The sequence below is a fragment of the Dermacentor silvarum genome, chromosome 7 (genome assembly GCF_013339745.2).
Source record: "Dermacentor silvarum isolate Dsil-2018 chromosome 7, BIME_Dsil_1.4, whole genome shotgun sequence".
Classification (NCBI taxonomy): Eukaryota; Metazoa; Arthropoda; class Arachnida; order Ixodida; family Ixodidae; genus Dermacentor; species Dermacentor silvarum.
In genome coordinates this window covers 40,324,633-40,337,141 of record NC_051160.1, presented here as the reverse complement: position 1 = coordinate 40,337,141, position 12,509 = coordinate 40,324,633, and the positions used below count along the sequence as shown (strand labels likewise).

General features: G+C 46.9%; 1 protein-coding gene across 1 annotated transcript in view; it reads right to left on the bottom strand.

The window, feature by feature from the left end:
- LOC119459482 (solute carrier family 13 member 4-like) overlaps window positions 1-12,509 on the bottom strand; it is a 47,718-nt gene that overhangs the window by 24,216 nt on the left and 10,993 nt on the right. The window contains exons 3-8 of the mRNA XM_037721238.2: window positions 10,376-10,651; window positions 7,251-7,494; window positions 6,692-6,754; window positions 5,055-5,121; window positions 2,254-2,373; window positions 29-145 (exon numbers count right to left, since the gene is read on the bottom strand). Of these exons, the coding sequence (XP_037577166.2) occupies window positions 29-145; window positions 2,254-2,373; window positions 5,055-5,121; window positions 6,692-6,754; window positions 7,251-7,494; window positions 10,376-10,651 (887 nt within the window). The remainder of the gene's footprint in view (window positions 1-28; window positions 146-2,253; window positions 2,374-5,054; window positions 5,122-6,691; window positions 6,755-7,250; window positions 7,495-10,375; window positions 10,652-12,509) is intronic.

The following is a 12,509-nucleotide window of genomic DNA, read 5'->3' as shown; positions in this document are numbered from 1 at the left end:
TTCGTCTATATATACACCGGACACTCACTATGCCCGCAGGAATAGAAAGTAGGTGATGAAGGCGCAGAGCAGGACGGACACAGTGGCTACGGGCAGGCCCAGCAGCGTCCACGAGAGCGCGGTCACGGCGTCGTAACCGTACGTGCTGCGGGCAAGCGTGAAAAAAGTAATACACGAGAACACTCACTAACCGTAGCGATCGACTGACACGCTTTAAAAAAAAATGACTGAGGTTTAACTCTTGTAAACCTAGTTATCACGAGCGTAAGCTCTGTTTGGCTTGGTTTTGCAAAGATTATGCACACAGTGTTTCATTAATGAACACTTCCACGCTTGGTAAGCTTCTCTATAACGTGCTAATCTGGCCTCCCTTTGCTCTGGTGTTTCAGCAGCCAACTTTGCCTTTGCTTGAGATTTCGCAGCCCGCCGTCTAGCTATATCTACTAGATGATTGGATTCAGCCTGTCGCTTGCGCTGAAGCGCACGCGTCGTAAAACGGTATAGGGCGTTCCGCATCCATGGCGTAACTGAGCGAGCAAGCGCCGGCGAATCAGCCGTTAACCCTCGCCTAGTCATGTGGTAACGCAGCAGCGAGGCTCCGAGCGAGCGCAGCTGCGACGCCTCTCCGCAGCGGATCACGTGGCGTGACGTCACACCTGCCACACTTACGCTCCGGCGGCTCTTGCTACGACGGCTCAAGGCCATAGCGACGCGATGAATGACCTTGCGAGACATGGCGTAGTAGAGCTTTCGCTCTAAAATACTTGCTCTATTGCACATGCACGCCATTTGCACTGACTTACATCTTTAGCATTTCTCGTATGTCGTATTTTCCTGCTTTGTTTTACATACCGTTGTCAATATATTCTCAAACGCGTATCAAAATAAAGCTTCAGTTATTAGTTCATTGTCGTGCTGTGTCGCCTTCATCTAGTCGGTCTTGTTCCCTCGCGCTGATACGCGTTATGCTAAACTAACTAGCGATGTGTTTGGGCCTCTAAATGTCGTAATTAGGTGCCCTCGGTGACGATATACGAATGGACCGAAGTGAAGGTGTGCTTCAGAAGCAACTGCTCTTCGTCTTAGGTATCACGGAGAATGGTTATCGGAGAGTTCAATGTCTTCTTCAGTAGAGAAGTCGTGCTGTGCCGTATGACTCGGAGCTCCGTATTCTATAACGTCACTCGACTGATCACTCTGTGTCGACTCAAGACACTTATATGGCGGAGCCACCACTCGGCGGAAATGGTCACTGCACACCAGAAACATTCCACGGCCAACATTGAGAGGTGTAGCGTCTCCTTTTTGTCAAAGGGCGGCGCTGTGATCGAATCGATGGAGTTTTCAAAAACGTAGACATAGAATGGAGGAAGAGATCAAGAAAGTTGGCAGCCAGGTCCAGGGGGTAATTTATTGTATAAATAGACAACCAAGAGTCATCAAAAAGAAAGCGAGATAAACAGAAACAATTAACTAAGGATAGGAACAAAAAACGCCAAACGACAAGAAAGAAATTAGAAAGGAAAATCTGTACGATAACACAAAGGGCAGTGCCTTGCTATTTGAGGCCTGAGCTGATTGCCTAAGGACAATAACATACCGGAGCAAATATGCGCCACAGGATGATGCATGTGTGCGCTGCAACAAAAAAAAAAAGAAAAAGAAACGCCAAGAAACGACTCGGCACATCCTAATGGAATGGGAAGGTATCCATCCAGTGGGCCCCGTAGGAAAGGTTCACCTTCCAGAAACACTGGGATTGATAAATGGAAGCAGTACCAGGTCTGCAGTCGAAATAAGCAGAGGTATTCAGAGTATCGGTGGAAGAAAAGTAGGGAAGAAATTTATACAACCAGATCTGTTACAGGGTACAGGTAACAATACAAGGTAGATATAGACTTCACAAAAATTGTATAGATTACCTGATTATCTCAAGCAGGCTAGGTGACTGTTTGTCACCGCCCCGCTTCGAAAGGAGCGCCGATACATCATAGTCACCATTATCATGGAGTGGAGGAAGAGCTTGGAGTGGGAGGATTGTCTGAGAATGCTACGAAGGAGAGATGTGGAGAAAGTGTTTGGAGTCGAGGCTCGATCTTTAAATACGGCAGAAATACTTTTAGGTGTCTCCGCCTTCCGCGCTGTGCTCACTTTGTATGCCACGACTTACCAGCTACTATCAGCTTTGTTTAATCGGATAGAGCGTACAGCTTTAGTATATACGAAATGCCAGGTAAGCGAGAAGCAGCTCACAAGTGGAAGTAGTCCCGGAGGTAGATGCCCGACGTGCTGCCCAAAATGCTGGCCATGCAGCCCACTGCGCTTGTGTGAGCCACGTTGATCAGCAGCGCCTTCTTGATCTTGTGGAACCGGCTGCGAACAAGAACAAAAAAAAGCGAATGGTACACAAGCTTTCACTAAAGAGATAATCTTGAACGACAGAGAGAAATAAGAGGAAAACAGAACACACAGTTTCAATAGACGAGCCCGCAAGGCCGTGTCTATAGCCGCGTGCTTTCTTAGTGACTGTTTCCTCGCCTCGTCTTTCGCTCACGTCATATTGAGTACACTAAATGTGCCAGTCTCCTTTAAAAGGAACACTAAATGAAAAAGTGAGACCAAGCTAGATTGAAAGATTAGGCTTCTATAATAAGGCATATTCGGCATCCGTAATGAGAACAGAGATTTTGTAAGCGATAAAATTACGAAAACGAGAAATTGTAGTGGTGCCACCTATTGTTCGCTATGGCACCCCTCATGTGACGTCAGCACTGGCTGATTTATAAAGAGCGGCTTAAAGGAAAGTCACTCGAACCCTACGTTCAACTCGTCCACTTTGACACGGGCGGTTCAAATGAAGGAGCAAGCGCAGGGGGTCATTCGGTGGCTGGCTCCTACGCAACAAAGTGATATATGGCACACAGAAAACGATGATAGACTTCTAGGCGAATAATCTGTCGATGTAGTTCGACTTAATATTTTCCTTTAGTGTTCCTTTAACATGATTTTTCTAGGCTTAAAGGGACACAAAAGGCAAATAATAAGTCGACGTGGACTGTTTGAATACCATTCCAGAAACCTCGCGACGCTCTTTTCGTGCAACGAAAATACCTAGTTTACGAGAAAATTGCATTTGAAGGGTCCGAATACCTTTATAATCTCCCGCCACGCCAACCGGGGAATGGTGACGTTGCATAGTTACTTTCTGAACAAAGCGTCGTATTACGCACTGAAGCACAGAAGTAACAGGAATGCCAATGCATTTCTCCGCGAAGTTCGGGAATTAATATCTCGAAACTGGTGTCCTCCTGAGAATTCGTTCCAATTGGATGCGCCTTGCGTACTCCACGGCTAGAATTTGTAAATTGTAATATGGGCCGTACGGTAACTAGTCCAAAATTTAATTAGCAAGGTTTTCTTAATTAGTCGATTGTGCATTTCAATTTTTTGTGGAAGTATAGTGTCCACCTCTTCGAGTAGATCAGCTCATGAACTAGAATTGTGCTATCTGCCACAGGCAACCTTTAAACATTTTTGAAAGTGTTAGCTGAGACATCCGGTACGCGACTAATGCAGCCATTCATGCGCGTCGCAAAGCGTAATCGTAAATCGACGGCCTTTAGTTAGTCTCAACATGTGAAGGGATCTTGCGGAAGATGTGTAAATTTGGGCACGCTTTATTTTGTTTTTACTTTCTCGCGGGCAATTAACGTGCGCACGTGCCTGTGTGGCATGGCATCGTTCGGATAAGTCAGATCATCAGCTTTGGTCGTCTACGTCCAGGAAATGCGGCTTGTCTGCGTAACTTGATGCAAAAATCTTATTTGCTTAACTTTCCAGCAGTATCGTTGGTCGATAAATCTCTGTAGCGACTTAGTTTTAACGCCCGTGCTATGAAAACCTTCGGGATCAGCGCCTGCCTTTATTAGACATGCATAAGGAGCGTATCATGCCGCGTATAGTTCTGTGTCGTTCGCATGCGCCCAAGCCTTTATTTGCGGTGCTGGTGAAAATGATTAAAACCAGAGAAATTTTTTTTCCCCACTGCGGCAAACGTTATCACAAATTGCAAAGCGGCCGCGTCTTGAAGGCAGGCTACCTTTGACAGCAAGTTAACTTGCTGATAAAATTCCGGGGAGTGATCTCTAAACCACTAAGGTCGCTGAAAAAAAAAAAACCCTGACCAGTTAATTTTTGAATAGACCAAGTCTTGTCGTTGCATTCTAAACGAGAAATCCGACCAAAAACGAAGGAAATTCCGATCTTGTCTGCACATATTCCACGGTGAGCGCATTAAAAAGCATTTAGAAAGCACTGAGATACTTTTTTTTTTCTGTTCTAATACGACTGTCAGAACTATTGAACGAATATCTCATCTCATGTAACAATAAATCAATAAACGGTGCTTCACGACTTCCAGCGTATAAATAGGTTTCCGATACCTACTGAAACCTTCCGTGTACCCTTCCGAATAACTCCATACGTTTTCCGTATAATTCTTATGAAATCTGTACGAATTCTATATAAACTCCGTACAATATCCGCAAGAATTGTACGGGAAACATATGGAATTATTGGAGTGCACATATGGAACCTTTCAGTAGAGGTGGGGCCATAAGTTGTCAGAATAAAATGCAAGTCATAGTGCTAATTCTATGACACAGCGAAAGCTACTGGCCACGACAGTCACGCGTTTTTATTTGTCTGTCGTGGAATTTGAAGTCATTCCACTTATCACAATTCATGCAACATATTCAGCCCTGTATTTCTTTGTTGTTGTTGCTAGTTTTTTTTTTTGTGTGTGTGTGTGTTAGGGAACCTAGCCACATTATTCCGTCTGTATGAAGAGCACGTTAACGAGCTTAGCGCAGGGCTTTTGCAGCATCTTGATAATCTGCACCGATGCTGCCGATTTTTGCTGAGACTCGAACAGACCATAAGCAACACAAGGCATTGTAAAATGCGCTTGCACAGTAGTGAATTCTGAATTAACCGCAGCTCTCGCGCTCGTATGGCTATGGTAATGTAATGTAAAATAATGGTGGAGTACTCACTGCGCTTCCAAAAGGAACATCTTGGACGTGTTTCGATGCTTCAGTATGGGGTTCTTCTTCGGCGCGTCTGTGAGGAAACGCGAACTTCATATTACAAGTCGTAAATTTACTCCGTCTCAGTGTATTGTATCGTAATGGTGTAAGAATACTAGTCGAAACTGTATAGCGCTGGGCATTGATTCAAAATTGTAGCCCAATTTAGGGGGTTGGACGCCCCCCCCCCCCCCCCCTTAACTATCCACCCCCACCCTCCCTTTAGAGCCTCCATTGTGTGGTCACCTGCTGGAAGTTCCTCAGGACCGTGGCTGCATCACGTGATCGAAGCAGCTGTTGACTGTCATCAGAATCTCGCGGTCAGCGTAGGTTTGACCAGTATATCCGGACTGTTGCACGAATGCACTTCCCGCATTGCTACAGTATACCCTCCTAGAACGTACCTATCATGTTTAATGAACTGTCACTTACAACGAAATCCATTTCTTCTCCCGATGACCTCTTCATAATGAGAGTACACCGTAATACGGACAGACGTAGACGAAACTTCGAGAGCGATAGCGACATGTCTTTTTGTAACGCTGTGCTTGCAACTTCAACGTGTGAGAAACGTTACTTTATTGCAAGGCACCACTGTCGCAAAAAAAAAATATATAGAGAGAAGGACGATCAAGGTACCTGCGTTATGATTAAGCCACTGCCGACACATTCACGCCAGCGGGTAAGTGCATTGCCGCGCGACTGGCCGCTCGAGAGACTTTGCGTGTATTCGCGGGCTTCATTCACGCTCGGAAAAACACTTTTATGTGGCACATATTGAGCAACAGAAAGCTGTATCGGGAGTTTTTCATGCTGTTCTACAATTTTCGCATTGACGCTCTTAATCTAACTATAATATTTGAAAAGTTGATTAATTAAGTCTGATTATGTAATTAGGCGGAACGCGAAAAATTATCTGAGTATCTTCATGCGACGGCAAGCAACATTATCTTGGTTCTGTCTATAGCTACGTGGCATATGCATATTTTTAAATCTTGGTGCATGATAGTTGGGACACCCCCCCGTACGTATAATATAGCAAAATTAAGGTTGAACCTTAGTTGCATTATAAAAGTTTACATAAGAATTACATTTAAAAGTTTGCAATATTTACACATTCCGTAGATTTTATAGTGAACTCAACTAAACATTCGTGCCTTTTCACAAACCTCCCTCCTTTCGTATTCAAGATATACGACTTGTGTATACAGATAAAAGACGTCAGAAACTATGTTATACCTTTGGGCTGTTTGTTGCTAATATACTTCTAGATTACCTGCATTGCAGAAAACTTACTGAATAAAGACTTCGCTTAGAGACAGGCAGACGACAAGACAAGACAGGCAGACGGACGACAAGACGGACAGAGACAGACTTAGTCGCGTGGTCTTAAGTCCACGGGAAGCAGTCTTCAGACCTTCCCTAGAATATGTAAAGCCTGTGTATACTTTTTATATGGCGCTTTTTGCCACTGGTTGGTTGACGAAACTCTTGCTTAAAGGTTACTCAGAAGAACTATAGAGGCATGCATCGCTACACCTACCGATAAAGTAATAAAGACAGGTGAATTTGTATATATATATATGAACGCAGGCAGGTCTTACTGGGATCTGCATTTTGGTCAATCTCTGGTATGACGGCGTCCATGCCAACGATGTATCTCGGGTCTGTGTTGAATGAGAAGAAGGAAAGGAATGAGAAGACAAAGTAATTACAACACAGAGCATGGCTACCAGGTTTTGACGACAATGGCGAGCAACGGCAACAAAACACCAACTGCACGAAGTGTCCTAAGGCTTGAGGTGAACAACATTTCGCTTGCTTGAGTGCTCAAGTGTCTATGTTGAGAGCAGTTGCCACGTGTAAAGGCACAATCAATCAATCAATCAACCAAACACACACATACACACACTCCGTACAAATCAGGCCCTTTCAAAAAAATTATTCGGGATAACGTTCACGGAAAGCCATCGCACTCATTCCATCGTGCTGCTCAGGTTTTAGGAAAATGTGTTTCGTGACCCTTTTGAACGCGCATACCAACTTCTCACTGCCCTTTGGATTGCCGCACAAAAACATCCCCCCCCCCCCCCCCTAACATTGTTGATCAAGCTTCCCAAATTGCCGGTGCGGGAAACGCGCGCGAAAACACGGCACGCGTACCGTCGGGCACGCTCCCGTGCAGCTGGTAGTAGGCGCCCGGGTTTCGGGCGTCGAAGGGCGCGATGGAGGGCACCAGGACGCGGGGCCGCAGCTCGCCCTCCTCGTCGTCCTCACTGCTGTCCGTGTCGTCGTCCTCTTCGTCATCGTCGTCGATGGAGCTGCCGCTAGAGGGCGTCTTGCGGGGCGAGATGATCATCACGTGCACGGGCGTCATCACCACGTCCTCGCCGACGGTGGTGCGCACCTGCGCCCGAGGCGATTAGCAAAGAGTTTGTATATATACACGGAGAAAGGAAACGTTATTGGGAGCGAGCATCGCGCGACGCGACTGAAGCCATAACGTAACGGCTAAACACGTGATCGTCACGTCAGAGCGGGCGGCAATTTGCTGTGCTGCCGCTCTGCGGGCAGAGCTACAGCAGCGCAGCTAGACAAGTGCGCATCGATTAAAAACTACCGGAAACCAAACGTTCTCGGCCAATACGCTGTGTCTCACAGGTCACGTGCTGGGCCGAGGGAAAAAGCGATGAGAGTGGCTTCAAGGAGAGTTTGCTTGTTAAGGCAGGCTGCGTAACGTAATGCCGTATATATACTCCTGGTTTATTTCTTTGCTCCAAAGAGTTTTTGCTCGGCCGTAAACGTATTGCAGTTTGCGGATTACACCTGGTTACTGGAGGCGTTGGCGGCAGTTGACGATGACGACTTCTACTGGCACCACCTTCGAAACGGGGCGGCGACAAACAGTCACCCAGCTTGCTTGAGCTAACCAGGTATTGCGCCACCATACATATATGCAGTCTAGCATTTTCCCAATCTCTAGTTGATCCTTCTTCTCTTCGTTAAAATTCTATGTCTATATGGTACAGTCGCCTACGCCTGTTAACGATCATCGGCGTGCACGGTCAATATCTCCCATACTTTTTTTCGCACCGATATTCTAAACGTCTCTTCCTTTTCTCGACCGCTCACCAGTTAATTCTTCCAACCGCTTTAAATGCCAGCGCTTCTGGAAGGCGGACGTTCGCTGCATGTCTTGCCGGGTGAATATCTTAGCACTCCATTACGACACGCTGAGTAGTCTCCGGACTTTTGGTGCAGCGGAAACGTGTCTCATTCTGTGGTCCATATTTGCTCCGGTATGTTTTTGTCCTTAGATCACCAGCTCGGGCCTCAAATAGCAACGCTTTTGTGTAATCGTACATATTTCCCCTCCTCATTTCTATAGTCTTATTTGTAAGTCTTCATGAATTTTTTTTTACAGTGGAGCTGTTAATGCGACTAAAGAAGCGTTGAAAAATGTTACATGCATGTTTTCATAGTTTTCTAAAAAAAAAGCTAGATCACTCACTCATTCTGAAGACGTGTGGGGCATATTAGCGGCGGCACGCAAGCAAAGTGTGAAGTGCGTGTGTTAATTAAGGGTTAAATAAAAATTGCTAGACCCTCGTTTTCGGCCTGTTTAGAGCGTTATGTGAGACGCTTACTAAGTTTCCCCGCTTCCCTGGGAGCACCCACAAAATACAGAGATTTTATAATTAGGGCAAATAGGGATGAAGTGTACGGATGAAGTGCACAAAACGTGCACGGATGAAGTGTACAAAACGTGCGAACTGTATAGGCTGATTATATGCGTTATATGATTATATGCGTTATACGAGACGTACGAGAAAAGATTGAACTTGCAAACTAGCACAATTTCATGCATTGCGTGTAGTCGGTTTTCCCGACCTTCTCGGTGAACAGTGCGAGGCACTTTGCATAAACATGATTCAAATAGGAAACATATTGTGCGTGACGAGCGATAAATGTTTATTCTGTACGTTATTTGCAGCCTTTTTAGAAGGTTACTCATTCAAGCGTTCCAGAATGTCATATACACTACCGTTATCTGCAATGTTTCAGCGAAAAAAAAAAAAGGGGGGGGGGGGGGTCAATATGCGGCGAAACTTTCCAGTGGTTTAATTAGAAGCGTTTCAAAGAAATACTAAAGCATTGCTGTTTTTTTAGGGGCGAAGCTCCTTAGGGTGTGGGTCTGTCCCTCCTCTGTAGTAGCAGTCGTCGTAGTAGGTAGCCACGTCTACTTTTATGAGAAAAAAAAAATTCCGAGAGTTGTGGCCGTAGCGGAATCGAACCAGGGACCCCTCGCTTATGAACGCGTGGCGCTAACCACTACGCCACGAAGCGCACATGGACAGACGCACCTAGATGGCAATAAATACCCAACATTAACGAAAGACTGCGCGTTTCTAACGCGTTTGTGCTAGCGCGTCACGGCCCGTGCAAGAAGCTGGTGTAAGACGCCGTGGCCTCTCCGCCTTACCCCCGTATTCATAAACGCTGATGGCGTCGGCAAACGCGGTGCACGTTCCGGCATGTGTAAACGGCTGCGTAAGACGCTGTGGCCTCTTCCCCTTAAAGTACTGCACGTTTCTAACGCGTTTGTGCTAGCGTCCCCTTAAGCGGGAGATGGTGCAATTATAATGAAGGGCGCTGTTATAAAATAGGAATGACGTCACATATGGCGCGTGTCATTGGTGGAAGTCAATCGTTCGATTTAGTGCGGCGAGACTGGGCGAATTACACGGAAGATTCACGGTTTACCGATGATTCCCTCCGGAGCTTCGCCCACTCATCATCATTCACCCCGTGGATATGCGGTGTTTTTTTTTTCCTGGTTTCATGCATTATGCGAGATTCATATTTTATTTACCTGGTGTCCTTCGGAGGAAGTTAACTATTTGTAATAGCAACGCTGGTGAACAACCACAGAGCGGATAATTGTCAAAACCATTCGTTCAGAGCTCTGCTTATATCTATCTACTTCCGACGCCGCCAGAGCGGACGCCGCTTCCTCGTGATCCCTTACGCTACGTCACGCCGACGGCAGTGCCAGTCTTTGCCATGTTGGCCCTCGCGACCAATAAAAAAAAATAAACACTTAAACTATGACGTACCGTGCTTGGCGCACTTTCGGGGATGCCTTGTACGCGCAGCGATTGCGCTTAATAGATTCGAAAGGAATAATTGTGAAAACATCCGAGTTATTTCTGTGTACCCTCTCAGATATCTCTCCCACCGTTTCCCTCACACGCATGCTGATTTATCCATCTGTATACGCGGCGTACGTTTCGGCGCCTGCCGTGCGCGATGGTCGCAGCGATGAGGTCGTGCTGCAGCTCGAACATGGTGGCCTCGACGACGGCGCACATGAGCAGCGTGGCGGAGCCTCCCATCAGGAGCTGCGCCGACAGGAAGGTGACGCCCGTGATGCCGAGAAGGATGCCGCGCAGGCGCAGGCCGAACGCGTCGATCACGTATAGTGCGACTCGCGAGCACAGCGCCGTCTCCTCGCCAGCGGCCACCAGCAAGTTCATGCCGAGCAGCAGGATCACCAGGCTGTCCTGGGAATTTACCCAAGAAAAAAGCGAAAACATGCGTGTTTCTATTCTGGGAAACTATAGTAGCAGCACACAAAATACGAATGACACAAAAGGGTGCCGACTCGCAAATAGATTTTAAAGCGAATAACTTTATTTGCTTCTTTCGCCGGTTTTCGTGGTTGGTCGATGGTCGGCGGTCGATGGTCGGACTCGGTAACGAAAATGTTCGAACATTCGGTCGCTTGCTCGCTCGGGCTATTCGTCTACACTGACAATTGTCGTCAGTGGTATTTGCACTCTTTTTTTTTTTTCATTGAGGGAAGCACACAGTATATAAAGATACGGATATGCGTCTGGCAATGCGAAAAGCCAACAAATTAAGTACACCCTGCTAATCATGCATCAAGGTACAAAACGGCAGTGCCATGCAGCATTATTGACTTCTTATGCTGGTGTTTTCATTCTTTATAATGTAGTATGCCTCAACGGGTAGCCGAGCATATAGTCTGACTGCAGCACAGAATGTTTGCTTCTTGCAAACATACGCCGGTACCCACACCTCCCTTATATATATGGACGCTTTCACAATAAAAAAAAAAATGGGGGCAGCTTCACACTATTGGTGCGAAGTCTGAGCAAAAAGCGAAGATTGTGGGCCTTCCCTAGCTTTAACTTGGTTCTCTGCTAGCTTTAACTTGGCCTTTTCGTTAGCTTTAGCTTGGTTCTCTCTTAGCTTTAACTTGGCTTTTTTTAACTTTCTTGGCGAGGCGGGATTTGCACCGTGGTACCCACGGTCCGAAGGCGAGTGTCATAACCACTAGGCTTCCACCCACGCTTGCAGAACACGCGTTCATGGGAACCATATGATTGCGTTGTACCGATCGACGATTGTAACACAACTTGCTATGGGCGAGAGAAAGAGAAAATGATCGTTGTGTGGGCCTGGTACGAAACTCTGGATCGGTGCGAAGTCTTCGGTGTGCCTTTCGAGTGTCAGCGCGGCGCTTTTCGCGCCGCTCCTCCTCTTCTTCGGGCGTGACGATCTTCTTCAGACGACCCATGTGCTCGGCGCAAACTCAGGAGGCAAAGTGTGTCTAAATACCGGATGTAGGGAGGAGCTAAGAAGAGCTACGGCGGAGGAGCGAGCGGCAATGCTGCGGAGGTTAGGCAAGGCGTCGCTGCGTGGTGCTGTGGCGGGAGCGGCGGTTTAAGTCTAGTTTAAGCGGCGGCGGAGTCGGAGCGAGCGGCGGCGATGAGGTGGCGCTCCGTTGCTAAGCGACGCCCGTGACGTCATCGCCAGGCGGAGGAGTTTCTCTGCGCACGCCACCGGATTACCTCCAGCTTAAACAGCTTCGCTGTTAAAAAACTCGGTTGCGTGTCTGCTCCCGTGTACAGTATAGTGCCTATGTACCCTACGTCCTTTGTACGCTGTTACCATAGCTTCTCAAGATGCGCCAACACTCCCAGCTATTCGTTCCGCTATAGCTTCATTTATTACAGCGAAACTGTCCGTGGGCAAAAATGTGGGCCGACCCGGGAGGTAGTGCAATACCGAGCCGAACCGCGGCGGATGTGAAGCCGGCTTCAAGCACACAGCAAATTGAAGCGAAAAGTGCGTACATTCTTTGGAATCACGCATACAACATACAGCATAGCATTCGTTTCATTAAAGAACAAGCGCAAAACGGGACAGCGAACCATATATTTGATGACTAGCCCGCGAGAAATTCGTAAGGGCGTTCTATGCCGCTTCTCGATGCGTGCGTCCGTGGCATAGTGGTTTCAATATCGGGCTCTTGTACTTAGAGGTCCTCTGTTCGAATCCTGCCGTCCAACATTTGCAATAATGTTTATTTATTTATTACACAGTACTTCCTTG